Raw genomic sequence first — 26467 nt, forward strand, 5'->3', positions numbered from 1 at the left:
GCTTTCCAACAACTGAAGGCCATGTACCCCAACCTCAACCATGTGACATGTATTGCACATAGTCTACACTGTGTTTGTGAAGATATCAGGGAGGAATACAATAGAGTAAATGAGTTCATTGTTGCTCTGAAGGTGATTCTTGTAAAACCCTCCTCAGTTATCAAGTTTTATATTGAGAAGTAATTGGGCTCATGTACTGCAATTATCTGTCATAACAGGGATAAGATAAGATGGGATACTAGGGATAAGATGCAAAGTTTTCTTGTCCAATTACTTCAACAAAATTGTACGCTTCATATTTGCCCTAGATTCAAAGGGTGCAGAAACTATCGAGCAGGATAATTTCAATTTAAAGGCTTATCTAAAATTGAAATAATTTGTTTAAGCACATCCTGTTAAATTAATTGGTTTATTGTATTTTTACTACGTTTTAAAGTCTGGAACTAATTTCCCATTTTTCTATGAAAGGGGTAACTCTCTATACTATTTTTTTTACACATTTTTTTCAGGAACATATTTATTGATATCATGTAAAACATAATTGAATGCAATACATATATAAACATTATCAGTTAAGAACATTTTTTAACATAAAAACAAGCTCATTTAAATGCATTTGAATTAAATTAAAATGAAAAATTAATACTTTATTTGTATGAAGTTTACTTTAAAAGTAAAAACTTCATTTGATATTTATGAAAATTCCAACAGAAAAATAATTTTTGTTTACATATTCTAATGTGATAACTATATAGCACACCACACAAGTAAAATTACAGTAAATTAAAATTAAACCATCTTTATAATGGATACAATTTCTGTAATCACTCAGGATATATTTCTTCATACTTGAAGGTCAGACTATTTACAAAAAGGATTAAGATAGACTCAAAAATTTTGATATTTTTGTAAATAGTCTGACCTTCAAGTACATCTTTATAATGTTAGTCCTTGTACTTCATGGTTAAATAAAATAAAAGTACTTAAGAAATTAATTATTTTATTTATCCAGGGACTGCAAGAACTCTAAGATGGTTTAATTTCAATTTAATTTTAAACAGATACATTGTTAAGACTTGTCTAGCTAATAAAATGAATGGTTTAAAATGGTACTGAAATGATACCATTTTAAGCCACTTCATTTCATTGCCTTTGCATAATGTACTTTTAACTATCAAATCTTATGTTTATGAAGTTTTAGTATTCCTTTCATGTATTTTTCCAGTAAATATCATTCATTTGTGTGAGTTAATACATAATTTTAGATAGAAGTACACATTACACTTCATAGTCATATTGCTTCCTACGTTCCCATGTTGATAATCTTTCAGAACGAGCTTGCTTCACTTTTTTTGGTTCATTTTCTAAAAATGACTCTCTATAACATCTTGAATTTTCATCTGGTGAAGCTAAGGATAATCTTCTATAATCATCACTTTCTTTTTTATCTATAAAATATTCAAATAATAAAAAAAAAAACTTAAAAATTTTAATTGTTTAAAATTATAATATAAACTTTTCATAATAAAGTTTCAAATTAAAACAAACATTAAATCAGGTTTTTCAAGTCAAAAAGTTATTTTAAAAAATATATATTTTCTTAAACAGTATAAATATAATAGTAAATTCGATAAAACAAAAAATTGTTTCTGAATTAAAATAAGAAAAATAAATCACTTTAAATATTAATTTTAAAAATATTTCCCAAATATTAAAAAATATCAATTTGAATAAAGCATCTATTTTGTATTAAAATTAGCCTATCCCATATTATATAAAAATGAAAATACATTTTTAATTACATTCCTAAAAAGAATATGTATTTCCTTTAATTTTTTTTTGGAATACCTATTTCATTGTTAGAATTACAATATGTTATATCTTAAATAAATTTTAATGAAAGTACTTTGAAAATTTGATAAAAACCTGAGTTATTATTAAACTTAAAATACAGCATGTATTTGCAATTAAAGTGTTCTATTTATTCTAGTTCTAAATTAAATAAGTCTTCTAAATTAAAAATCTAAAATATTTTTATTGAAGTTTTTCAGTGAATTAAATTTCAAGCATTAAAATTTTCTTACATTGTTATAATAGTTTAAGTGAATATATGACTTTTGAAATAATTTTGCAAGCATTACACAATGTATATTTTTCTACAGCTTGATATACTGACTTGTTTTATAAAAACATTTTAATTAGAAACTAATTAGAAGCATTTGATATTTATAGAAATTTTGTACCTTGAGCAAAAGTATTTTTTGAAATTAATTTGTTTTTATGTAATAAGGATCTTCAACTCTGAACATATTTTAAAGAAATGTACATTAAAAGGTCTGTATTAGATATTAACTTATAATTGATGAGAAAATACTTAAAACTCCATACAAATTGTGATTCATAAATGCAAACCATGAAGATTTAGTGTAGAAATTTCAACATTTTTTTTGTAGAGATCCACAAATTCTATCTTGTAGCATTAATGCAAATTGTATAGTCCTTGTTTCTAGCAATAATGGGAGGGAAATCATTTACTGCAATGATAAAAAGTTCAAAAGAGAAAGATGAAGAACTCAAGCATTTAATAAGTAAATGAAATTTTTTAAATATTTGCTTATCAATGTTGTTACTCCTTCTATAAAAAATCCTTAAAAATTCTTAATATATTAATATTAAGAATTTTTAATACTTTATGAAAACATGATTAATATATATTAATCATCTTTTCATAACGTTTTTCATACCATCACTTTTTTTTTTGGAAAATTTTGTATTTTGACAATTGAAAGCCCAATTACAAAACTATTCTATTACTGCTAATAAATAAATAAATATTATGTCATTGTCTACCAGACATTCTTGTAAACTAGAAATTGTTATACTGAGGAAAGTAAATTCACACAATTTCTTGGTAAAACACCTTTAATGTGACAATCCTGTTGAGGGGCAGCTTTGACTCAAAATGACGAAACAGTGGCACACAGGATTACATTACATTAAACGTGTTTTACCTGGAAATTATACGATTCACTTCTTCCAACCACTTAACACTGCGTTGAATAACAGCAATCCACGAAACCTTTTTTTACAAGTGTTATGTCCGTAGTAAACTCCACAAACGCTTTGACCTCCACCGAGGTCTGCTTCAAATGGTGGCTGACCGTGCTTCCTCCTGACCATCGTAACGATGTTGCCAGAGATGTAAATAATTGTTTGTGTTGGGTTTCACCCCTCTGACCGTCCCTGTTCGAATTCCTCGAACGAGGGTGAAACCCAACACAAACAATTATTTACATCTCTGGCAACATCGTTACGACGGTCAGGAGGAAACACGGTCAGCCACCATTTGAAGCAGACCTCGGTGGAGGTCAAAGCGTTTGTGGAGTTTACTACGGACCATAACTTGTAAAAAAAAGGTTTCGTGGATTGTTATGATTCACTTCTCTCAGATTAACAAGTTCTAGTACACAAAAACGTCCAATGTGAACAAAGACATAATAACGTAAAAAAAAAAATCTCACTAAAGATTATACATCTCCTACATTCAATTATCAGGAAACAAATATTAAAGAAAAATACAATAATACAGCTTTTTTCATAGTTTGAAAGTTTTCTCGATTTTCAATAGGAGGGCTTACATTACTTAATTAAAAGTTTAAAAAACTTTTGTTGGTTACCACAAATAGTAAATAAATATTTTGTAAAGAATAGCTCAAAAAAGTTATCAATTCTGACATTTGCAAAGCCCGTAGTTTTTTTACCAACAAGCTTCCAACCATAATAATAGATTAGGGTAAGCATTCGTTTATGTTTAAAATTTCTCTTCGGACCAATCCAATCCATATAATCTCACACGCTCATTTGGATAAAAATGCAGTTCTGAATGAGACGGTCGAGCGTCCTAGGGGCGTGCATTTATTGCGACAACGTCGACACGGAGAGGGTGTCAATAGGGTGTTAATGAATTCCGACACAGGGGAGGGGAGGTCATCCGAGTGTTTGTAACTTCATTAAACCAATTAATTATTATACGAATTTCAAATTAATGTTTTAATTTAAACATTTCTTATTAATTAATAATATGAGGTTAATACCGAAACTAATGATAATATTTTAAATTCCAATATTAGCATTTGTATTAACTAAAATTTTGAATTCAAAGCCAAATACTTACGAAATATTTGAGAAAAACGTTTCCTTTTCTGAGCCATTTTCTTTAAAAACTTCAAAAATTAGCACTTATGAAATTTCCAGACTATATTACACAGACGAACTCAAATACTGCCGCCTAGTTCTTGACTAATTGGTACGGAGCATGCGTTATAACAGCAGACGAGTTGTTATAAATTAAATGTTGCCAGCTTTTTATTTTCTTCAAATATTTTGAAAAATAATTATTAATTATATAACTATTGAATAATTAGCCAAATTTACACACATGTGAATAATTGATTTTAATTTTTATGAATTATTTTATTTTAGAGGACTAGCTTCTTGTCTCCTAAAGTATTTACTCAAATGATTGATAACTCAGAAATTAGAATATTATTTGCTGCTTAACTTGTACTAAATGACTATCCAAAATTAATCTGCATTTGATAAACTTGAAAAACCTATTCGTCTTCGAAATTTATTTATTTTTTGAAGACTTTATCAATGAAGCTCTAATTCAAATAAAAATGCTTGTGGGCGACAAAAATCGTTTTTCGCTTCAGATATCATTGACTCACGCACCGCCTAGAAGCCCATTGGCAATAAAATTAATTTAAATTGGAAAAACTGTAGATTAATCTTGTAAAACATTTTTTTAAAATTAAAGGTTGAACTTTATTTTTCATTTTTGTCTCTTTCCGTTCTGTGAATAATAAGAAGGTCTTTTTTTCATTATCTATCGTGGATTTGCCAGGCTCGCAATGGGAGCGGCACGGTGGTGATGAGGAAAGAGGCTCGATATATCCGGGATAGACCTCCCGCGAATAGTTCTTGGAAGTTGTTCACCTGGATTGTATCCCTGGTCGAATCAGGAATTTTTAAAGGAGTTAGATAGATGACCGGCACAATTAGATTGCTAAAGGAAAAGTATGATGTACAGGGGACAAAACACTACTAATTTGAAGTGGAGAGCATATATTATAAATTAAAAAATTATTTTAAAATATGATTAAAAATTGCAGCCCGGCATTTTGACGATGTCACAATAAATAATTGCTCATTTTTACANAATTTTACTATCGATTTACTTCCTAAAAATATTAAAATTAAAAGTTTCTTGAAATTTTAAAGCTAACGACTACGAAAAAATTCCAAATAGAAGGGTATTATATGCATAATATTAATCATTTCTAATTCGAATCACAAACATCGTGAACCATCATGGTTTAAATTTTATATCATGTTTAATCTGACCTAAAAATGATTTGTTTTAATGCAAAACAACAAAACTAAGATATAATTTACTTAGATGTAATTAAATAGTAAACATATAGCCCACTGCATTGTAACTTATATGAATCATCGACCCAAAACTACTTTTGTCTTAGCGACCCGATTTTTATTATGTAGATACTTAAGTATTTCATTCTAAAAAGATTATAATTGAAAACAAAAATAAAATTCAAATTAAATAATAATAACTTAATTTTTCATCTGACATTAGTCTCCCGAAATGAACATTATCCCAAAAAACAAAAAGAAACACCTGTCTTTGATGTCATCGTGAGCACGAAAGTGAAATGTTGCTAAGATGTATGCGAGCAAAGGTTATCATAAATATTTTAATCAAGACTTTAATGAATATTTACCTTCTGAATTGTTTAAGAAATATGTTTACATTTAAACTTCTTTTTCCATCCAGTAACGTTATCTGAAAACACAATACAATGAAAAAATATTCGTTACGTAAACATCTTAATTATGATTTAAAAAAATATATTCATCATGCAAAAATATACACTTCAATGAAAATAAATATTTAGTTTTCTAAGGCCAGAGTCAAGATTTTATCTTTCAAATTTTCAAATTAAACGTTTAACATATAGTTTAATATATCAAGTATTATCTATAGGACAATAAGCCTAGTGTTATCTATGTATAATATATGTAAAACTTATTTACTACATACAAAAGATTAAGAAATTTTCATTGCAGTTCTTTTTATTAAATTAGGCTTTTATATTTATCGTATTCAACACGATCCTAATTTTCAAAAATATCAAGCCAAGTAGGAAGAAAAAAATTAGTTTTTCGAATAGATTAATATAGAAATCGTTATTAGATAAATTTGCTAATCAGTTTTTAATGAAAAAATATGGCAAGATTTTTTGCAGACTCGTAAATAATTTAATACAAAATGAAATTATAATTTTTTTCAATACATTTCTGTTTTGTAACTTTTGAATTTGTTACTCGGATCAAATTCGTTTTGGAAAAAGAATCGGTTTATTAAATGTTTGAAAAACTCATAAATTATTAAATTATTTAAATTGTTTTGTAATTTGCTGAAAATTTTGAAAATTTTTAATTGCTTACTTCTAGCGATTCTCTTTTCTTTCGATCGACGTAATCTCCCGTTTCTCTTTTCCTTAATTGGGGAGAAGCTTGACCGTTAACCATATTGCTCTGTTGGCAAAATAACCCTTCCATTGTAACAAAATCTAGATCGTTTGGACTACCATTGTGAGTTTTAGCGACGATTGACCATAGGTTATTCTTTCCAACAATTTTGTGAGCGGGAATTTTATTCCAATTAAGAGTTTTCATTTTACTTTTCGGTTTTGGAGTTTCCTGTTGAGGGAGTTTAATGTCCATTTCGGAAGGTTGAGGGCTAGAAGATAAAGAACGTGGAGGAGGAGGAGTGCTACCAAAAAGTGGTGGCGGAGGAGGTGGAGGAGGGGGAGGAGGACCGCATCCATTTGGAAGAGGCGGAGGAGGTGGTGGCGGCGGTGGTGGCGGTGGTGGCGGAGAAAAAGATGTCAGAGATGGCGGTAAAGGTGGTGGTGGCGGGGGAACAGAAGTCGAAACAATAGGAGCAATAGGAGGAGGGGGAGGTGGCGGCGGCGGTGGCGGTGAGGTAACATTCGATCTAGGTGAAGCGAAATCGATTTGACTGACAGAACCTGTTGGCGATAATATACCGGGAGTTCTAGTTCCATCTCCAAAATTAAGTTGAATCGGTGTTCGTCTTCGCGTTCTTCCTTCAGAATCTTCATTCCTATGGCACGAACATTGACATTTAATTTCAGTTATTCTCAACTTATTAAGACTGTGATAAGAGTTCGGTGAACGCAATAACTTCTCCGAATCTTCTTTACTTTCCAATAAAGTTGCTCGATGAACCAAAGTCTCTGCAGTGTCCCATATAATATCTGATATGGGAAGTGAATAATCAACCCGTAATAAATGCTGAAGAATATTAAGAAATGGTATTTCTTGAGGAGTTTCTGCCACCTAGTAAATAAATTTTATTTAAATATATCGAAATTTTATAATTCATAATTTTTTAGTTACTTAATTAGCACAATTATCAATGCATTTTTTAATAGCTTAAATCAATTCTGATTATCATAAATAATCTAGATAAGACATAATCTACAGATATACGATTGGGTTTAATTAATTTAGCAAATTGATTATACAGTATATNTAAAAAAATGCATTTTTAAGTAATTATAACAGAACATTCGGTATGGTACGTTATTCAAAGGATGTGAATTTGGATTCCATGCGATAAACGTTGCGTAAACAATTTTCTCTTTACTCTTTAACTTCTCTCTTTGATACTATATGTAGCTTTATCTTTTTGGTGTTTTGTTTCAAAGTTTTTAAAATTAACCCATTAAAAATTAATTGCAATCCGTCATTCGTTTATTTCAATAACTTTTTATTAATGTAACAAGAATTATTTCCTTTTGTGGAGCAGTGCAGTAGATCCTTACTCTACGAGTACTATCAATTTTTTTATTAAGAATTGTCCATAAATTACATTCGCATTTTTCTTTAAGTTTTTACTCCTTTCCCATTGTCCCAGTTTGCCCAAGATTCCGTAACCTCTCCTCACCTCTTCGGACGTCCAACAAAACTCAACCTTCCCTTAAAATCTTTATCACTTTATGAATAATAAAATATGTAAACTGTGTAAAATTTAATGAAATAAAACGGACGTCCATTGAAGCTCAACCTCTCCCCTCCTCTTTGTCTTTCTTTCTTTCCTTTATTTATAGAGGAGTGTATTGATATTCGCTTTTACTCCGAAGAGAAGAGAGACAGGAGATAGATCGCAAGGCGACGAAAGAGCTGGCCTTATAGAAGACGGCCGGAAGATACGCGAAGGGAGATAGAATGCCTTCCGGGAGGACTTTCCTTGTCTGACTTTGTCCGACTTGTCATAAATAAACAAGTTCTGTCACGAAATTTTTGCATACAAATTTTCATGTATTCACACGGAATTTTTACTTCGCTAGCTTTTATATATAACACAGGGAAAGTATAGTGATGGTTGAAAAAATGATCCTTCCTCCAAGATTTTTACATTTTGGGACTTAAGGGACCTCGAAACTTCGAGAAATGCGGAAAAATATGGAGGAGGTTCTGTATGTATGGATATTAGTGTGTGAGGGGAGCACGATTTTGTTTACCTATTTTGAAACTTAATAATCTTTCTTTTTTGTCAAAAATTTCTGAAATTTTGCAGAGAGGTTTGTGTATTAGAGGATTGATGCTATTAAATTTTGGTGGTGAAAGATCGACGGGAATGGGGAGATAAAGGGAGATCATGTCTCGAGTAGGATCGGACTTAATGACGATTTTACTCGTTATTAGCATTTACAATTTTTTTAAACCACATCCTTATCCCTAAAATTAAGTTTTTTGCCACTTTATAATAATTAAAAATATAAAAAGTTTTTATCATAACAAATGGCGTTACATATAGTTTTAAACGTTGCCGGGAAAGTTAAGCAACTCGTTGATGGATTTTTTGCATGACATTACAGAGTTATAACTGTACTTTCAGAATTTTTATCCTAATTTTTAACGTTGTTTTTTGAAAAGTAACGAGGGTTCGCTTTATGACATTTTTCAGGAACTAATTAAGTCTTAAAAGTGTTAGTCTACAATTTTGTATTGACGTTAGGATTTTACCATCAAATCAGCTTCTGTGTTTATGTGGCATGATCATCGATAATCCAAATTTAACTGTAAAAAGTCGCTTATTAACCATTGTTGACCTCTTTATGAACATTAAAATAATTTTTATTGTATTTCTTATGAATAATATAGCATAAAACGGAAGTTAGGTATCAAGTTAATTTTTAAGGACTAAAATTACAATATAGATTTAAAAATAAGTAAACAAATGTAACAAGTTTAAGTATATTTATTTGTATTAAATTGATACATGTTAGTAAATTTTCTGTACAAAATTATATAGTATCACAAAATCTATATAAAAAGTGTATTATAAAAATTACTTTAACAATTATTTATACAATTGTCATGGTTGGAAGAGCATTATATATGATCAAACTTATTAATTTTTGGAGTAAAGAACAATTTTTAAGTAGTCTATTATTTAAATATAAATATCACGAAAATTTTTAAGATGTCATTTGAAAATTAAGTAGATTGAAATAAATAAACTTAAATATCGAATGGTGGTGATAATACACAAATTATAATTTTAAAGAATTTCAATTTTAGAATATGGAAGAAGTGGCTATAAAAGTTTGTGAAAAATCTACGTCCTCTCGTTGTTGAGAAAAATAATAGAGATTATGTACATTAAATTACATGATGCAGATTTAATTTTTTTACATTTTAATTAAATTCTTACAAAATATAATTTATGTTATCTTTATTGGTTAAAATATGTTTAAAAATATGAACGTTATAATGATTGTTATTTTGGTCTGAGTATCTTAGTAGTAAGTTGTACTTTATTAGTAATAATCCGTATTAGATTTTATATAAAATATGAATATTAATAATCCCCCCATTTTATAGAATTGTTTTTAATGCTTGTTGTAGAGTCACATTATAGAAATATAATTCAAACAGTGTTATTTAATTGGAATTTTACTACTTGGAGACCTCGTTTTTGTTCCAAGCACAGGTTTAGTCCTCAATCTTTGATTAGAAATTGAAAATTCTTGTGATTTTCCAGAAGAAATTTTTGCAGCAGAAGCAGATGTGGCTCTCATAAAATTACAACTTTTCGAATCAATTTTTCTGTTGGGCGAACTGGAAGGCGATGGAGTTTTATTCAGATTTTTACCATTAACAACATTGCTAGACTTTTGGATCAAATGAGGTTTTCTTCTAGATATGCCCGATATCCCATTTCTAGTGGAAGTAGATGAATATCTTATTCCACTTCGTTTCGTATCCGTAGAACCATCACTGGATCTTCGAGATAAAGATCTGCTGCTTGGAGACCTGGATCCCGCAGGACTGTATCTATTTACAGAATGATTAGAATTCGTTCTTCTTGATCTCTCTAACTTAGATATGAATCTAGTTTCTTCTAGTGGGGTTGATGGAACAGATTGAGTGGAATCATAAATTTCTTGGCCTTTTTTCCTGAGATTACGTGTCAATCCTCTTACTCCATTTGTGTAATTAGCGATTTTTCTCGAAAAATCCTTTTCTTTAATAATTCCATTCTTGGACTTTGTGGTATCGCTACAAATACTACTTCTAGAACTCCGAAGACTTGATCTGGAACCTTTTTCTGAATCACAAATAGAATTCTGGGAATCGTGTGATAGTGTTCTTTGGGGCTTTTGCCGTCTCGTGTAATTTCCAATAGTTGAATAGGATCTATCCATTACAGATCTTGACCGTTTCATTGTTCTTTCTGGGCTTGTAGTCTTTCCAGGACTAATTGTTCTTCCGTTATATTTAGATCTGTCAGATATACTTAAAGATCTGTTGAGGACAGGGATTCCTAATGTAGAAGGTCTCTGAGGTATTTTTGATGGTTTTTGTGGTGAACTTTTAACTACTTTACTCTCTTCTTTTGATTTTTCTGCATTTTCTACTGTACACGTCTTTTGTTCAGTTTGTTGAGTATTAGGTAAATTTACTGAGCATTCTTCTTTCTTTATTCTAAAACTTTTAGGAGAATCTACTAAATCTGTGTCGTAAGCACAACTAGAAGTAGCTTGAGAAAGAGTTTCACTGAGTTGCGACTGGGTTTCTTCAAAACCTTCATCTTTTTCTGGTTCATCTGAAGTCCGCGATTTGAGTGGAACAATATGACTAGTGACTACTTTGGAAGGACTCTGCAAAACGGGCTTATCTACATTTATGATGTGTTTTTTTGCTTCGTTAAAATGAAATTCATTTTTCTCATTGGATAATTCTTTGGAAGATTTTGTATTATTTACAGAATCTGGATTTTTACCATTGTTTGAAGTAGAAAATAGTGTTTTGTTTTCTGACATAGGCGATGTTGGAGTCATTACTAAAGTTGAACGGAATACTTTTTCGTGTGCAATATTATCAATTGAATTTTTAAAATGATTTATATTGGAATTGGTTAAAATATTTTCGATATCAGCGTTCTCACTATTATTGTTTTGAGATTCACATTCTTTCCCTGAGGGTTTTAGATTTTCTGTCAAGGAATGGAGTCGTTTAACTAATTTCGATTTTAATGTGCTTGGTCTCTTCCTATTTTCTTTTTCTGCCAAAGTTTCTTTTTCTTCTACTTTATCGAGTTCTTTAATTTCTTGACTAGCTATATTAATATGTTGAATAGCACCTTCAATATAATCAAGTTCAGAGTCAGATTTTTTAGATTCCGTTTTCGATTTTGAATTTTGAATATCTTTTTTAATAATTTCATTATCTATATCTTTATGCATATCTAAATCTTTATGTCGTGGGCGTCTTGTAGTCCTCCTCATCAGAGAAAATCTATTAAAATTTCCTTCCGAATTTTCATCTAAACATGAATCAGATTTTACTAGATCTTTCAAATTGTCGTTCTTTTTCTCGCAATCTTTCGTGTCAAGCTGATCCTGTAATTTTAATTCTTCTTTTCTTTCTCTTAATTTCCAATTCGGTTCTCGAAGACTTTGATATGCTTTCGAATTTCTCATAGGAGGAATAGGTATTTCCTTTTCCTCAATCTGAGAGTTGCTCGTTTGTGGACATCTTAAGTCATTGGTTGTTATTTTTGATTCCAGTGTAATATTATCGACATTTTCAATTTTTTCGTTTTGATTGTGAAACATTCCGTTTATTTTACAATCTTCATTAAATAAACGTTTATTTTCTGGATTAATTGGATCTATTGATGAACGTCTGACATAGAATCTTGAACTCTTATTATTATTATTACTATTATTATCAGAATTTTGATTTATTGTCTTATTATCTAATGATTCCATTTCATCAGAGACGTTAAGATTACTCTTTCTCCACTTGGATTTATCTTTTGTTTGAGGAGTTTCAACAATTTCCGATGTTATTATATCTGGACAAATAATTGTGTTATCTAATTTCTGTCCTTCATTATCTGCTTTTGATTCGTGAAGAGTTGCAAGACCTGTATCTTTCCAAATTTCATCTTTTTCGATATTTCCTAAACGATTTTCTAAAAGATCTAATTCGTGTCTTTTCTTTCTTTCTAAATTCAATCTTTCACTTAATTTTTTCTCTTTCTCCTGTTCTTTTTCGTTTTCTCTGAGCCAATCCTCTATTTTCCTTTTCCACTGCTTAGGTTTTACGGGTTCTGTTTCTGGCAATTCTATGCATTTATCCATCATAGGAGAAATTGGAGAAGCAGGACGCTCTCTATCGTTAAGATCCGCAGACAAAAGATCTTGTCTTCGTCTTCTTCCAGATCGCCTTAACCATGATCTGTCTAATGATCCTCCATCATAACTTCCCCATGATCTTCTGTCTCTAGCTTCTAACTCGGAACCTTGGCGAAGGAAATCCATCAAACAATCCTCTTGCTCTTCTGAGGATAATCTACTTCTGCGTCTTCTCATTGTTCCGTTAGGAGTGACGTCAGGAGAATCCGAAATACTATCTGGAGTTTCAGTGTTAGCAGGAATCGAACCCATAGATCCGATTCTTCTTCTAAGCATTTTCGGCGAACTGAGATATTCATCTTCTGAAGTTAGACTTCCAGTTTGACTATTCAGACGAGCATAATCTGTATTTCTATTTTTTCTGCCTTTATAACCATCGCTGAATCGTTGAGGGAATCCAGTTCTTATATCACCTAATAACATGTCCATAATCGAATCTGTATCGGTGTTAGAAACACCGCGAATTTCTGTACCTAAAATTACAAATTAGAGTATTTCAGAGTTTGAAATGTTTAAATATTAAGTTAATTAACATTTTAAATTACCTGCATAACTTCGACGTTTCATATTTGCTTGTTCTTCCTTCTGTCTTCTTCGTTCTTCGGCTCTTTTTTCTTGTTGTTTCCTTCTTTCATTTTCCTTAATAAATTATATATATATATTTTTTTTTTTAAATAAAATAAGCTATAAAATAATTTTCATTAAAAAATATTTATAAACAATAATGCATACTCTATAAGCTACTTACTTGTACGGCTGTTTTAAACTTTTGGCAGAAACTTTGAAATACTTTAAAGCACTCTTCTAGTTTAAATGTTTCAAAATCTTCGCATAAAAAGTCTGCTAAATCCTTACGTATAATATTTAAATTCTCGATGTCCTTATTAATCAAAGAGACATCACATTCTGCACGCTGGAAACAAAAATGATAAATTAAAAATGATAAAATAAATTATCTTTATAACTATTGATTTCTAAATAACCTTTAAAAAATCTTCCATTTGCTCTTTAATTTCATCTTCCGCCGAAGCAACTTGTTGTGAAATTTTGGACACTCTTTGACTTAGACTAGAAACTTCAGATTTCAAATTATCGATTGATAATCTAGATAAAATATTATTGTTTGAAATACTAGACTTTCATTAAATATAAAAATTAATTTAAATTTATCAATTTGATTACTTCGCTGCTTCTTCTAAATTGACCAGTTCATCGGTAAATTTTAACAGTTCTGTATTTTTCTTTTCAGCTTCCTTGATTAGAGAGGAAAAAATCTTTAAATTAGAGTGATGAATAATTTATTTGGAATTATGAAAATATGCCTAATTTTTTACGCACCACTGCAACATAATGAACAAGATTCATTCCAGGTTTATTAGCTCTAATATCAGTCACTTTTAAAAGCGACATAGTCTTAAAACCCGCTGCATTACCCGCATATCCTCCCTAGTGAATACAATAGAAATTCCATTAACCAGTGTGATGATGGAGAGGAGTGTGCTCAAATAATCGAAAAATCACGGATTTTTCATTTACAATATTTCATTTTCATTTTTTATTTTTTACAACAAAATTATAATTAATACAACTAAAGAAAATGAACAAGCAAAAACAAATGAATTAACATCGATTATTTCTACGTAATCTATAAATTATTTTTATGTAAAGATCTTGAAAACCAAGATCGATCTCCGGCTAATGGAGTTTCTTTTGTATGATATAATAATATATTATTTTACTTCATAAAATAGTTTTTAAGATACTTTTTAGTAAACTAATTTTTTACTTTTTCCTAAAAACTATCCTTAAAGGCAAAATTCTTGGAAAGAAAGGAAGAGGAAGATCAAGGAAAAAGTACCTAGAAGTTAATGCTTCAATGGAGTTTTGAGATTGTTATGAATTTAAAAGGGATGAAGAGGAGAGAGAGTATTGGTTGCAGCAACAAGCCTTTAGTAATAGATAGACAGACTTTATAAAATAATAATAATATATAAATTATAAAAATTACTTCATCTGATTCTGGTTGTATTTTAAGTAAACCTCTTAATCGTTCGGCACCAATATCAGAGTGTCTTCCTTNAGTACCTAGAAGTTAATGCTTCAATGGAGTTTTGAGATTGTTATGAATTTAAAAGGGATGAAGAGGAGAGAGAGTATTGGTTGCAGCAACAAGCCTTTAGTAATAGATAGACAGACTTTATAAAATAATAATAATATATAAATTATAAAAATTACTTCATCTGATTCTGGTTGTATTTTAAGTAAACCTCTTAATCGTTCGGCACCAATATCAGAGTGTCTTCCTTCTTTTAAAATAGAAATAATTTCTTCGTTTGTGCTTTAAAAAATAAATTTAAAATTTAAAAAGATTTCAAATATTAAAAAAAAAAATAATAATAATATAAATTAAATTCGTACGGATGTGTATGAGAGAAATATTAACTGTGATAATTTATTTTATCTACAGAATTCATAAATTATCTATTTATATTGTGTATTCAGTTTAGATATAAATTAATACAGAAAAGCATAAAAATAAAAATTTTTTAGTGCTCAGTACTTGAAATTTAATGACACTTTGGTTTTTTGGATTTAATTCATTTCTTATTACTTAGTTGCATGGTTATCATCTTAATAACCATATTACTAATTAATAAAAATCAATTATTCAAAAAGTTTATTCAGTTTTTATTTAAAGTTTCGAGAACATAACATAAGCTTAACTAAAATTTGATAAGAATTTATTTATTAACTTATAAATAAATTAAAATTAAGTATTCCATAGTTTTAAGACATTTTAATCAGATTTATGATGACTATAACAAGAAATAAAAATGTTTAATTAATTAAATTAAATTAAATTAAATAAATTATAATTTTTAAATATAGTAAGTGTTATAAAATATGCATAATATTAATCATTTCTAATTCGAATCACAAACATCGTGAACCATCATGGTTTAAATTTTATATCATGTTTAATCTGACCTAAAAATGATTTGTTTTAATGCAAAACAACAAAACTAAGATATAATTTACTTAGATGTAATTAAATAGTAAACATATAGCCCACTGCATTGTAACTTATATGAATCATCGACCCAAAACTACTTTTGTCTTAGCGACCCGATTTTTATTATGTAGATACTTAAGTATTTCATTCTAAAAAGATTATAATTGAAAACAAAAATAAAATTCAAATTAAATAATAATAACTTAATTTTTCATCTGACATTAGTCTCCCGAAATGAACATTATCCCAAAAAACAAAAAGAAACACCTGTCTTTGATGTCATCGTGAGCACGAAAGTGAAATGTTGCTAAGATGTATGCGAGCAAAGGTTATCATAAATATTTTAATCAAGACTTTAATGAATATTTACCTTCTGAATTGTTTAAGAAATATGTTTACATTTAAACTTCTTTTTCCATCCAGTAACGTTATCTGAAAACACAATACAATGAAAAAATATTCGTTACGTAAACATCTTAATTATGATTTAAAAAAATATATTCATCATGCAAAAATATACACTTCAATGAAAATAAATATTTAGTTTTCTAAGGCCAGAGTCAAGATTTTATCTTTCAAATTTTCAAATTAAACGTTTAACATATAGTTTAATATATCAAGTATTATCTATAGGACAATAAGCCTAGTGTTATCTATGTATAATATATGTAAAACTTATTTACTACATACAAAAGATTAAGAAATTTTCATTGCAGTTCTTTTTATTAAATTAGGCTTTTATATTTATCGTATTCAACACGATCCTAATTTTCAAAAATATCAAGCCAAGTAGGAAGAAAAAAATTAGTTTTTCGAATAGATTAATATAGAAATCGTTATTAGATAAATTTGCTAATCAGTTTTTAATGAAAAAATATGGCAAGATTTTTTGCAGACTCGTAAATAATTTAATACAAAATGAAATTATAATTTTTTTCAATACATTTCTGTTTTGTAACTTTTGAATTTGTTACTCGGATCAAATTCGTTTTGGAAAAAGAATCGGTTTATTAAATGTTTGAAAAACTCATAAATTATTAAATTATTTAAATTGTTTTGTAATTTGCTGAAAATTTTGAAAATTTTTAATTGCTTACTTCTAGCGATTCTCTTTTCTTTCGATCGACGTAATCTCCCGTTTCTCTTTTCCTTAATTGGGGAGAAGCTTGACCGTTAACCATATTGCTCTGTTGGCAAAATAACCCTTCCATTGTAACAAAATCTAGATCGTTTGGACTACCATTGTGAGTTTTAGCGACGATTGACCATAGGTTATTCTTTCCAACAATTTTGTGAGCGGGAATTTTATTCCAATTAAGAGTTTTCATTTTACTTTTCGGTTTTGGAGTTTCCTGTTGAGGGAGTTTAATGTCCATTTCGGAAGGTTGAGGGCTAGAAGATAAAGAACGTGGAGGAGGAGGAGTGCTACCAAAAAGTGGTGGCGGAGGAGGTGGAGGAGGGGGAGGAGGACCGCATCCATTTGGAAGAGGCGGAGGAGGTGGTGGCGGCGGTGGTGGCGGTGGTGGCGGAGAAAAAGATGTCAGAGATGGCGGTAAAGGTGGTGGTGGCGGGGGAACAGAAGTCGAAACAATAGGAGCAATAGGAGGAGGGGGAGGTGGCGGCGGCGGTGGCGGTGAGGTAACATTCGATCTAGGTGAAGCGAAATCGATTTGACTGACAGAACCTGTTGGCGATAATATACCGGGAGTTCTAGTTCCATCTCCAAAATTAAGTTGAATCGGTGTTCGTCTTCGCGTTCTTCCTTCAGAATCTTCATTCCTATGGCACGAACATTGACATTTAATTTCAGTTATTCTCAACTTATTAAGACTGTGATAAGAGTTCGGTGAACGCAATAACTTCTCCGAATCTTCTTTACTTTCCAATAAAGTTGCTCGATGAACCAAAGTCTCTGCAGTGTCCCATATAATATCTGATATGGGAAGTGAATAATCAACCCGTAATAAATGCTGAAGAATATTAAGAAATGGTATTTCTTGAGGAGTTTCTGCCACCTAGTAAATAAATTTTATTTAAATATATCGAAATTTTATAATTCATAATTTTTTAGTTACTTAATTAGCACAATTATCAATGCATTTTTTAATAGCTTAAATCAATTCTGATTATCATAAATAATCTAGATAAGACATAATCTACAGATATACGATTGGGTTTAATTAATTTAGCAAATTGATTATACAGTATATTTGAAATTCTAATGAAGTTTTAAATTCCTGCCTCGCCATTAACAACCTAAGTTTTTGTTCCATGCAATGTAAGTCTTTTAAAAATTATGATTGTTATCAAGTCTTTGTAAATATATGTGAAATATAAAATAAAAGGTTAACCTGTCTTAATATGGCATAAAATACGTCTAAATGGCTGTTCAAATCCACCCCATCAGGACCGGTAATTTGACCTTCGTCAGTGTATCTTTGCTCATCAAATACATCCAATTGCACCGTTAAATCAGAATCAGAGTTGTCAGGACATTCTTTCCTAGCAAAAGACGTATCTTTTTAAGTTTGAAACGAGAAAAAATATTTAAATACATTTTTTAAATAGTGTTAAATCGTGTTCTTACCTCAGTTGTCGGATGACATCCAAAATTTTAAGACCTATAAAAAGTAACAAATAAATTTAAAATTGTTTTAATCTATTTATCAGAATATTCAAATTTTCTTATTAAATTATTGACCAATAAATTCATTTCTGTATTTGATTCGGTCTTTGAGCGCCGACGAAGAGATGATGATGCAATTAACGAGTGCCATGAGAGCCGTTTGATAATCTGCATCTTTAGCTTCTCTTAATTCGTCCACTAAAAATTTGAACCTATACCTTTGATTTTTATTGTTCTAAAAGAAAAAAAGTTTAAAATAGTTTAAAAATTAATTTAAAATATCAACTCTCGATATAAAATTAAACAATTTACCTTATAATGTTCTAAAGTTTCTAAAACTCTTTGGAAGCCATCAGAATTATAAACACTTAGCGCCGACAATAACTCGAAAATCTGCTTCTTGACTTTTGTTTTATTTGTATCTAACGCTATAAACATAATAAATATTAAATTACAAAAATAATTAGATATTATTTACATTTTTAAACAGCTATAACCGAAATAAACTGTTCACGTTTGTATATATTATCACCCAACTAAAATCGTGCAATATTTTATTTTTGAAAGAATATTGCTTTTTCTCCCCCTTATTTTAATCAGCCACATTAGTAAATTCAGCTGTTATATTTTAAATTGAGTAACAAAAATTGTGATATTGATAGAAAACGCTATAGATACTTACTGTCTATAATTTTCTGCATGGAATGAAAAGAAATGTTCTATTACAATATTATAACTTACTTAATTTCCTGATGCCAAAGTTCAATAACTATTAAAAATAACGAATAATCTTACCATAAAACTATCCGGTCAATGATCAGCTGTCATTTTTAAAAAGAAGCCGCCAAAATGAGAAAAAGCGAACTGAAAGATAACTTTGTGAGGAGGTCGTAGGGATGACTTTCCCAGACGACGTTCGACCCTGACCCGCACCATCTGTTGACCATGTGTGATTCATAGGGACAGAGAATGCAGTTTGTTTAGATGACGAGAAAGTAAGCACGTGATCGGATGACGTCAAAACATAAAACGGGCTCTTCCTATTTAATGAAACATTCACGAACTTGCAAATTCTTACATAGAATTTTAAACATTTCCCAGAATTTATTTTTCTGACATTTGATATTTTTTTTCAAATTTTATAAATGCGATGCTGTCTTAATTTATCCTTTAAACTAAACGGATATTGACCATTATTTTTTTTCTTTTAATTAATTCGTATGGGATCATCTGTATAATAAACAAGTTAAAACGAAATGAGAACTTGACAGTTATAATCGTTTAATAAATTACCAGAGTCTTCTATGTAACTTTTTGTAAATTTAATTCAAAGGCTTTATTTGGATGCTTTAATAATAATGAATAATTTCTCTGGCCTACTATATTTACAACACTGAAATTTTGATAAATACTGTTTCTCTACTCTAGTTAAATATCAAAAATTATTCCAATGATAAGAATTATTGTTTTATTTGCTTGTTTAACACATTTCGTAGCCATTACCAAAAATAAAACAATCGTTATGTTATTTTAATTTTATTTAAAGTAAAAGTTATAACACAGCCTCTTACAACAGCTCGCTTAACGACGATTTTCAAGCAATCAATTAGGTCGAAAATGTTAAAATCATTTATTTTTATCGTAATTATGATAAGCTTGGCGAATTAATTTCAGATTTTTGAACCAATAGAGATGCCGAAATAATTTATGAATAGGTTGAAAATTTATGTTAGAGAATATTACGAAATATTCGTTATTGAATTTTAATAACTTTACTACTGAGTTTAGGTTATTTGTTATAATAATATTTAAATACAGTATTATTGTAATTTAAGAAATACATCTTAATTAGTTTTATTTATAAAAACGAAGTATAGTATCTGTTTCTCTAATTTCTTTTTTTTTATTTTAAACATTAAACACCAGGATCAATATTTAATGATTTTTTATATGTTTTCATAAATATAATGTCCATCAATTTAATTACCCTACTATATTAATGCACGAAAAATGCGGATGGGTCCTAAATGGAAAAAACATAAAATAAAAATCTAAAATCAAATGAAATAAAATATTATTAAATATTTTCAAAATAGTTTATGGATTAGTTTGGCCTAAATCCATAATTCAAAAATAAAAGTAATAAAATCAATTAAAATTTCATGTATTCTGAAATTCTCCTATTAACCTATCACCTACCAATAATCATTCAAATTGAATTTTTAAATATTAAGGAAGCCAGGACGACCTTTCCGTGAGATAGAAGTTAATTATATATTTTATTTATTTTGTTTTGAAAATTATGAAACAAAATAAGGAATATAACAATTTTCCTTTATATTGTTTACAAATTTAGCATCCATAACATAAACTTTTATTTAGAGAAAGTAATCTTCAACTTTAAACTTTGTATTTTCATTGTAGGCCTACATAAATAAGTTTTTAAAGCCATCTCTTGTTTCAAGTGACTCTCAGGATCAAAAATGATCGCCTACGCTAGCTCTTTTTTAGCATTGTTTAGATAATTTCTTTTAAAAAAATACATATATCTAGAATAATTTTAACGTAAATCTTGAACAAATTATTAAAGAAAGAGCAAACATAAAAGAATTTTTGATAAGAGTCATCATTAATAAACCCTGTGCTGCTCTCATTAAAGAGCATATCTTATCTAAAGATGAAATTGATTATATCAAAAATTTTTTAATAACATAATAGAGTATTTTTAATAACATAATAACATAATAGGCATTCCGTATCTTTCCAGCATTCCTTTCTACTATGTCATATCTCATCATCCTGTAATTTTTTATTCATTAAAAACGATATATATGCATTTTGATTGGCTCCCCGTAACGTGTTTCCGCTTAAGCGACCCATTATGAAAATTACGTAGAAATTCAGTAAAAAATTATCTTGAAAAGTTATATCTGCACATGAGTAACAGTTTAGTAAAGCTAGACACATTGGAAATAGTGGGTAGTAATGTTTATGATTTATCATCGACAAGTGACACCTACTGACTACCTTGTGACGGACGCCCCGAGGATGGCAAAACGAAGGTCAATGGCATCTTTATGAAAAATTATTATATATATTCCGACTTTTACTATTTTTATGATGGCAATCTGTTATTATTATATCACAAAATACCTCATCTAAATGATAGAAAAAATTACCTTTTTATATACTATTCAATAGAATTATACCCTTATCTATTTATCATAAATTAATTACATATAAATATTTGATTATACAGTATTCAGTCAATTATTAATTTCGTTTTATAATAAATAATCTATTAAAGTATTTTTAATTGATTTTTTATCGATATTCGAAATTTCGCAACCTTCACTCGTCCTTTCCTTTTCACGTGACCAGATTGACAACTCCCCCATTGCCGAATATGGCTACTGTCTTGAGCTTTTTAACTTTTGCATAAACATCAGTTTGCGTGCTTAGAAAGTAAATAACTGCTAATAAATTGAGGTAAAAGTACTACTTGCGGGAGACATTCGATTACTATATACAGCATAGACAAACTGTTATCGCAACTGGCTTAGCCCTGTTTAGATTATATATATAACAATTATATATTTTTCTAGCCTACGTTAGATTGTATACACAGAAACTGTTCGGCATATTCGAAATTAAGAATTATTATATAATATTTTTAATCATTTTTAACATAAATTGTTTAATAATAGTATTTGATATGACAGTTAAAATAATATAAAAATAGCATCATAAACGAATATTGATAAATAAATAATAAAACTTTGTATTTTAGAAGTTTATTAACTTATTTGTTGGTAATAGAATTATAATTTCAATGTTTAATAGCAAATTACTATCGTTGAAAAATTCATTTGTTTTTATGTCATGCTAAATTTAAGTTAGTTTCTCTTTCATTTTATTACACGACTTAAGTGTAAATTATATCTTATAAATAATAAATTTAAGTAAATATATAATTTATAATCCCTATATAAAATGTCACAGTTAATATATAATAAAATATAATTTAATACGCCTTATTATACCACACTGTAATGCTTTCAATCAACAGACATTTAAGTTTTTATTTCTGGATTATAAAAAACGGGTTTGACATATCCGAAACGAAGAAATATATTTTTGAATAAGAAATTTATGGAAATAATTTTGTTACTACGAATAAAACTTTTCTTTGAAATAGGCTTTTATATTTATTATCATAGAAAGAATTTGTTATATTAATTAATTTTACTATCGATTTACTTCCTAAAAATATTAAAATTAAAAGTTTCTTGAAATTTTAAAGCTAACGACTACGAAAAAATTCCAAATAGAAGGGTATTAGAAGAAATATCTAAAATATGAAAGTTATATTTCACGTATTTTAACACCAATCTGGGGAAAAAATTGATTTCAATTACGATTTAACTATATAAAACAGCCATATATAATAAATTTCTGATACAAGAACTCAATTCGCATTATAGAATTTTATTTCAAATCGCGAAACACATTAAACATTAACAAATGTTCGATATTGGTCACCAATAGCTAAACCTGGGATCATATTTGGGTCACGTTACTGGGTGATGGTCAGTGTGCCAACAGAGGCGCCAGGGTGACGGAGCGTTAGGGAGTGAAATTGTCCCCGTTGTATAAAGGATATGTAGGTTATCCCGAGACAATACATGTAAATGGTATCCGCTACTTTTCTCCTATTATGGGCCGTTTCTCAATTTGTTCTCTCCTAACTCGGCGGCTAAATTATTGAGCTGTATAGCAAACCATCAAATTTAATTTTAAAGTTCTTTATCTAATTACATTCTGGAATTTATGTTTCAACTATCAAGCGTTCAGGAATTCCATCGGATCGAAGTTACTGTAGATATTAAGGAATTCCGAGAAATCTCGGGCGTAATTTCGGATACGCGAATGACAGATAAGAATTTAAGTCTGTAGAATTGGATGCTGATATTCTGTTCGTGTACTGTACAAGAATTTAATCTCTGTAGTTAAAGCAGAAACTTTTAGATAATTTTTAAATCAATAATAAAATATCTTCGGTATTGGATAAAAACTAGTTTTTGATGGACTAAATGTCGTCTGTGCCTTGTCTTCCATTGCTCAAGAGTTGTTTCGAAATAATTTACTAAGAAAACTCATGACGAAAAGCTGTCCTTATTCGTTTAGCATACTGCATCTAGGGTGTTTAATCAAGAAACAAGTTATATAAAAGTTATATAAATATTAAATAATTTCTAAGTAAAAAATTATTTGGAATATTTTTAAGATGACTCATCTGAAATTTTCGAATTTTAAACGATAAAAAAATAAGAAAAATGTTCTTTATTAAAGAATAGCATTCTGTTAAATACCGTGTAATTGAAGCTGTAGCGTTGAAAGGGATATCAGCAATTAAGCTTTTGCAAAATGAGACATTTTCATGGAGTGTTAGAATGCGTTGTCATATGGGTGGCGCATTTATATGCAACCTATTAAGGGAAACGCTTATGCAATAAAACGCAGTTAGAAATCAGGGTCAGATAGGAGTTGGAACTGTAATTATCCTTCTATTTTGTGGAAGCGATGAAGATGTTTGCAACGGGTTGGAAATCTGTCAGATTTAACACAAAAAAAATTCTTTTGTTTTCTTTGATGCGAAAACAGTAAATTTTTTTAAAGAATTAAACTTAAGCATATACCGCCTTTTCTCTCTGACGTAACATTTTACTTCCTTTATCCATAAATCATAAATTTTAAATATAAAAATCTAAAATTTTATAACAATTATTTTAACAACAATTATTAGTTTTAATTAAATTTTTAGATAATTGAATCTAGTAATAAGGATGGATTAAATAATTCTGAACAAATATATAAATTTCGACATTAAAATAAATTATAAGATGGCTGTAAATTACACGCTCAACAAAAGCAAAATTACCGTTAAAGGCTAGAGGAAATTCATTTTTACATCCTTTCGCGGTTAAATTTATTTAACTATGAAAATTGTGCAAAAAATATAAACTAATATACTTACCACTAGCCAACTTTTGCGTGTAATCTTTATTATCAACAATATATTCCAAGTCAATATGCGGATCCATGTTCTTTATCATCCAAAGATCATTTCGTTAAAAACATAAGATCATAATGGAAATACGCATTTTATTCTGGAGTAATTGATGTATTGATCCTGCTTCTTATTTTTCGATGATAATCTTGTATGTAGTTTTATATCAAAACTCTTCATATTCAACTTGGTTTCAATCCTGTCGACAACATGTTTAAATTAAAAAGAAATAAATAAATTCAGAAAAAGTTAATAAACGTTGCTATAAATAAATAAATAATATTTTTAAATTTATGATACGGTTATTTTTATAATTTCAACATTAGCCAATGAGTCAATATTTACAATATACAATTTGTCGCGATCAAATAGTCGTTTAAATGATTGCTGAGTTCACTTAACTGATTAATGGCAAAAGTTCATATGACTGATTAATGGTTAATTCTTCCACAGTCTTTTTTTTTTTATTTATCCTTTTGTATCTTGAGTTTCGCTCTCTTCTCTAAGTACCACCCAAGTTGACATTAATTTTGTGAATCATCCTTTGGAACGTGTCAACTTCCTGGCAATATATTCTAACCAAAGGGTCTGGGTGAGGAAGAAAGGAAACTCCCCATCAACCAAAATGCGGACGAAATTAAAAGTGATACGTCGTCCTGTTTTTTATTGCAGCCATAATCGATCTTCGTGCTAATTAAAAAAAAATAACAAAATGCGACTATGATTAACGTTTTAAAACAGTTTATAATTTCTTACTCTAAATTTATTAATAATTTTAAGAGATAATTTCTAACATCGCAGCTCTTGTTTTTCGTTGTTTTAAACTGTTTTAAACCTGCAAATAATACTGTTAAACGGGATCGAAAGGGAAAACTACAACGGAATGACATATGCTTAATTATAAAATGACAAATAAGTTTTTCTTGGATCAACCTGTAATAAAAATATACTTAAATTTGCTTTAATAATAATTCAAACTTAATCAGATAACCGATAAAAAGAAATATATGTAAATTCTTACTAAGAATTATGCAAAATCTTCAAAATTCCCCGTCAACCTTGTGACGTCATTCATTTAAACTTCTGTCAGATCTTCTTCTCGCTGCGGGCGATATACTTGTACTTAAAGAAAATGATCTAACTTTGATTTTCTAACTAATCTATTTTACTACATAGATGATTTTTCATTGAAATTATTTTTACAATGAAATTTCTTTTTAACTTTCTGGAGATTCGCTGTGGATACTGCGGAAACGAAAAACGAACTGGTTGTGCAGGTGCTTTCTAAGTAGTGATTTTCACCTGTTTCACGGTGTTTAAAGGTGCTGGAACCACCTGTGCACCTGTCTCATTCTGACAGAGCTCATCATTCGTCGTTTCAAGATTGGATTTGTTTCCTGAGATTTTTTACAAGTTTTCGTATTTGATGGAATGAATAAAATGTGGAAAAATATGAGCAATGAGCATTTGACGAGCATAAAGATGAACAGGTGTTGGGATATGATATCACCTGTGCAATAAGTCAGTTCGTCCTTGAAAGTAGGCCAACACACAGAGTGGTAAAAATAATAAAAAAAGTAATATAAAATTAGTTTTACTTACGTTTAAATATATTCTTTTCTCTCTATAAATTTAATCTGCTTCTTTTTTCTTTCTTTTAAATCTTAATATATCAACAAACCCAATTAAGTTTTACGGTACGCGTTTTACAAACTCTTTTCTACTAAGTTTGCGGTTGACTGAGCATCGTGTAATATCACGTGGTCGTGACGTACACATACACGTGTAGTAGACGATAGCGAATAGTTTGTAATTATGGCGTTTATTGGACAAATTGAAAGTGATAACTGATTGTTTGCAACTGAATTTTTTCTTTGTTTCTAACGGACGCATTAATTGGGATTTCTTAAATCTAAATTTTTAAAATAATATATGCA

At 29.1% G+C, this 26467-nt stretch overlaps 3 protein-coding genes across 3 annotated transcripts in view; all 3 read right to left on the bottom strand.

Annotated features, from left to right (window-relative positions):
- Window positions 1-4331, bottom strand: part of LOC111620298 — a 32998-nt gene extending 28667 nt beyond the window's left edge. The window contains exons 1-2 of the mRNA XM_023362202.1: window positions 4175-4331; window positions 1283-1448 (exon numbers count right to left, since the gene is read on the bottom strand). Of these exons, the coding sequence (XP_023217970.1) occupies window positions 1283-1448; window positions 4175-4211 (203 nt within the window). The 5' untranslated portion in view covers window positions 4212-4331. The remainder of the gene's footprint in view (window positions 1-1282; window positions 1449-4174) is intronic.
- A 1380-nt stretch (window positions 4332-5711) lies between these two features.
- On the bottom strand, window positions 5712-8842 carry LOC111620255 (inverted formin-2-like). Its single transcript, XM_023362151.1, has 3 exons — window positions 8825-8842; window positions 6529-7446; window positions 5712-5863 (listed from the first exon to the last, which is right to left on the bottom strand). The coding sequence occupies exons 1-3, from the start codon at window positions 8840-8842 to the stop codon at window positions 5798-5800; spliced, it is 1002 nt and encodes a 333-aa protein (XP_023217919.1). The 3' UTR covers window positions 5712-5797.
- Window positions 8843-9372: 530 nt separating this feature from the next.
- On the bottom strand, window positions 9373-26114 carry LOC111620257. The gene is given in 17 exon segments (XM_023362152.1): window positions 9373-13294; window positions 13367-13460; window positions 13570-13734; window positions 13805-13925; window positions 14004-14074; window positions 14160-14270; window positions 14940-15159; window positions 16205-16266; window positions 16932-17849; window positions 18186-18336; window positions 18422-18455; window positions 18536-18695; window positions 18773-18888; window positions 24498-24729; window positions 24933-25220; window positions 25325-25463; window positions 25552-26114. Coding segments are annotated over 14 exon segments (5541 nt in total). The 5' UTR covers window positions 24577-24729; window positions 24933-25220; window positions 25325-25463; window positions 25552-26114; the 3' UTR covers window positions 9373-10055.
- Window positions 26115-26467: the final 353 nt, after the last annotated feature.

Source organism: Centruroides sculpturatus, unplaced genomic scaffold (assembly GCF_000671375.1).
Source record: "Centruroides sculpturatus isolate CEXI.00-Female unplaced genomic scaffold, Cexi_2.0 scaffold4, whole genome shotgun sequence".
NCBI classification, from domain to species: Eukaryota; Metazoa; Arthropoda; class Arachnida; order Scorpiones; family Buthidae; genus Centruroides; species Centruroides sculpturatus.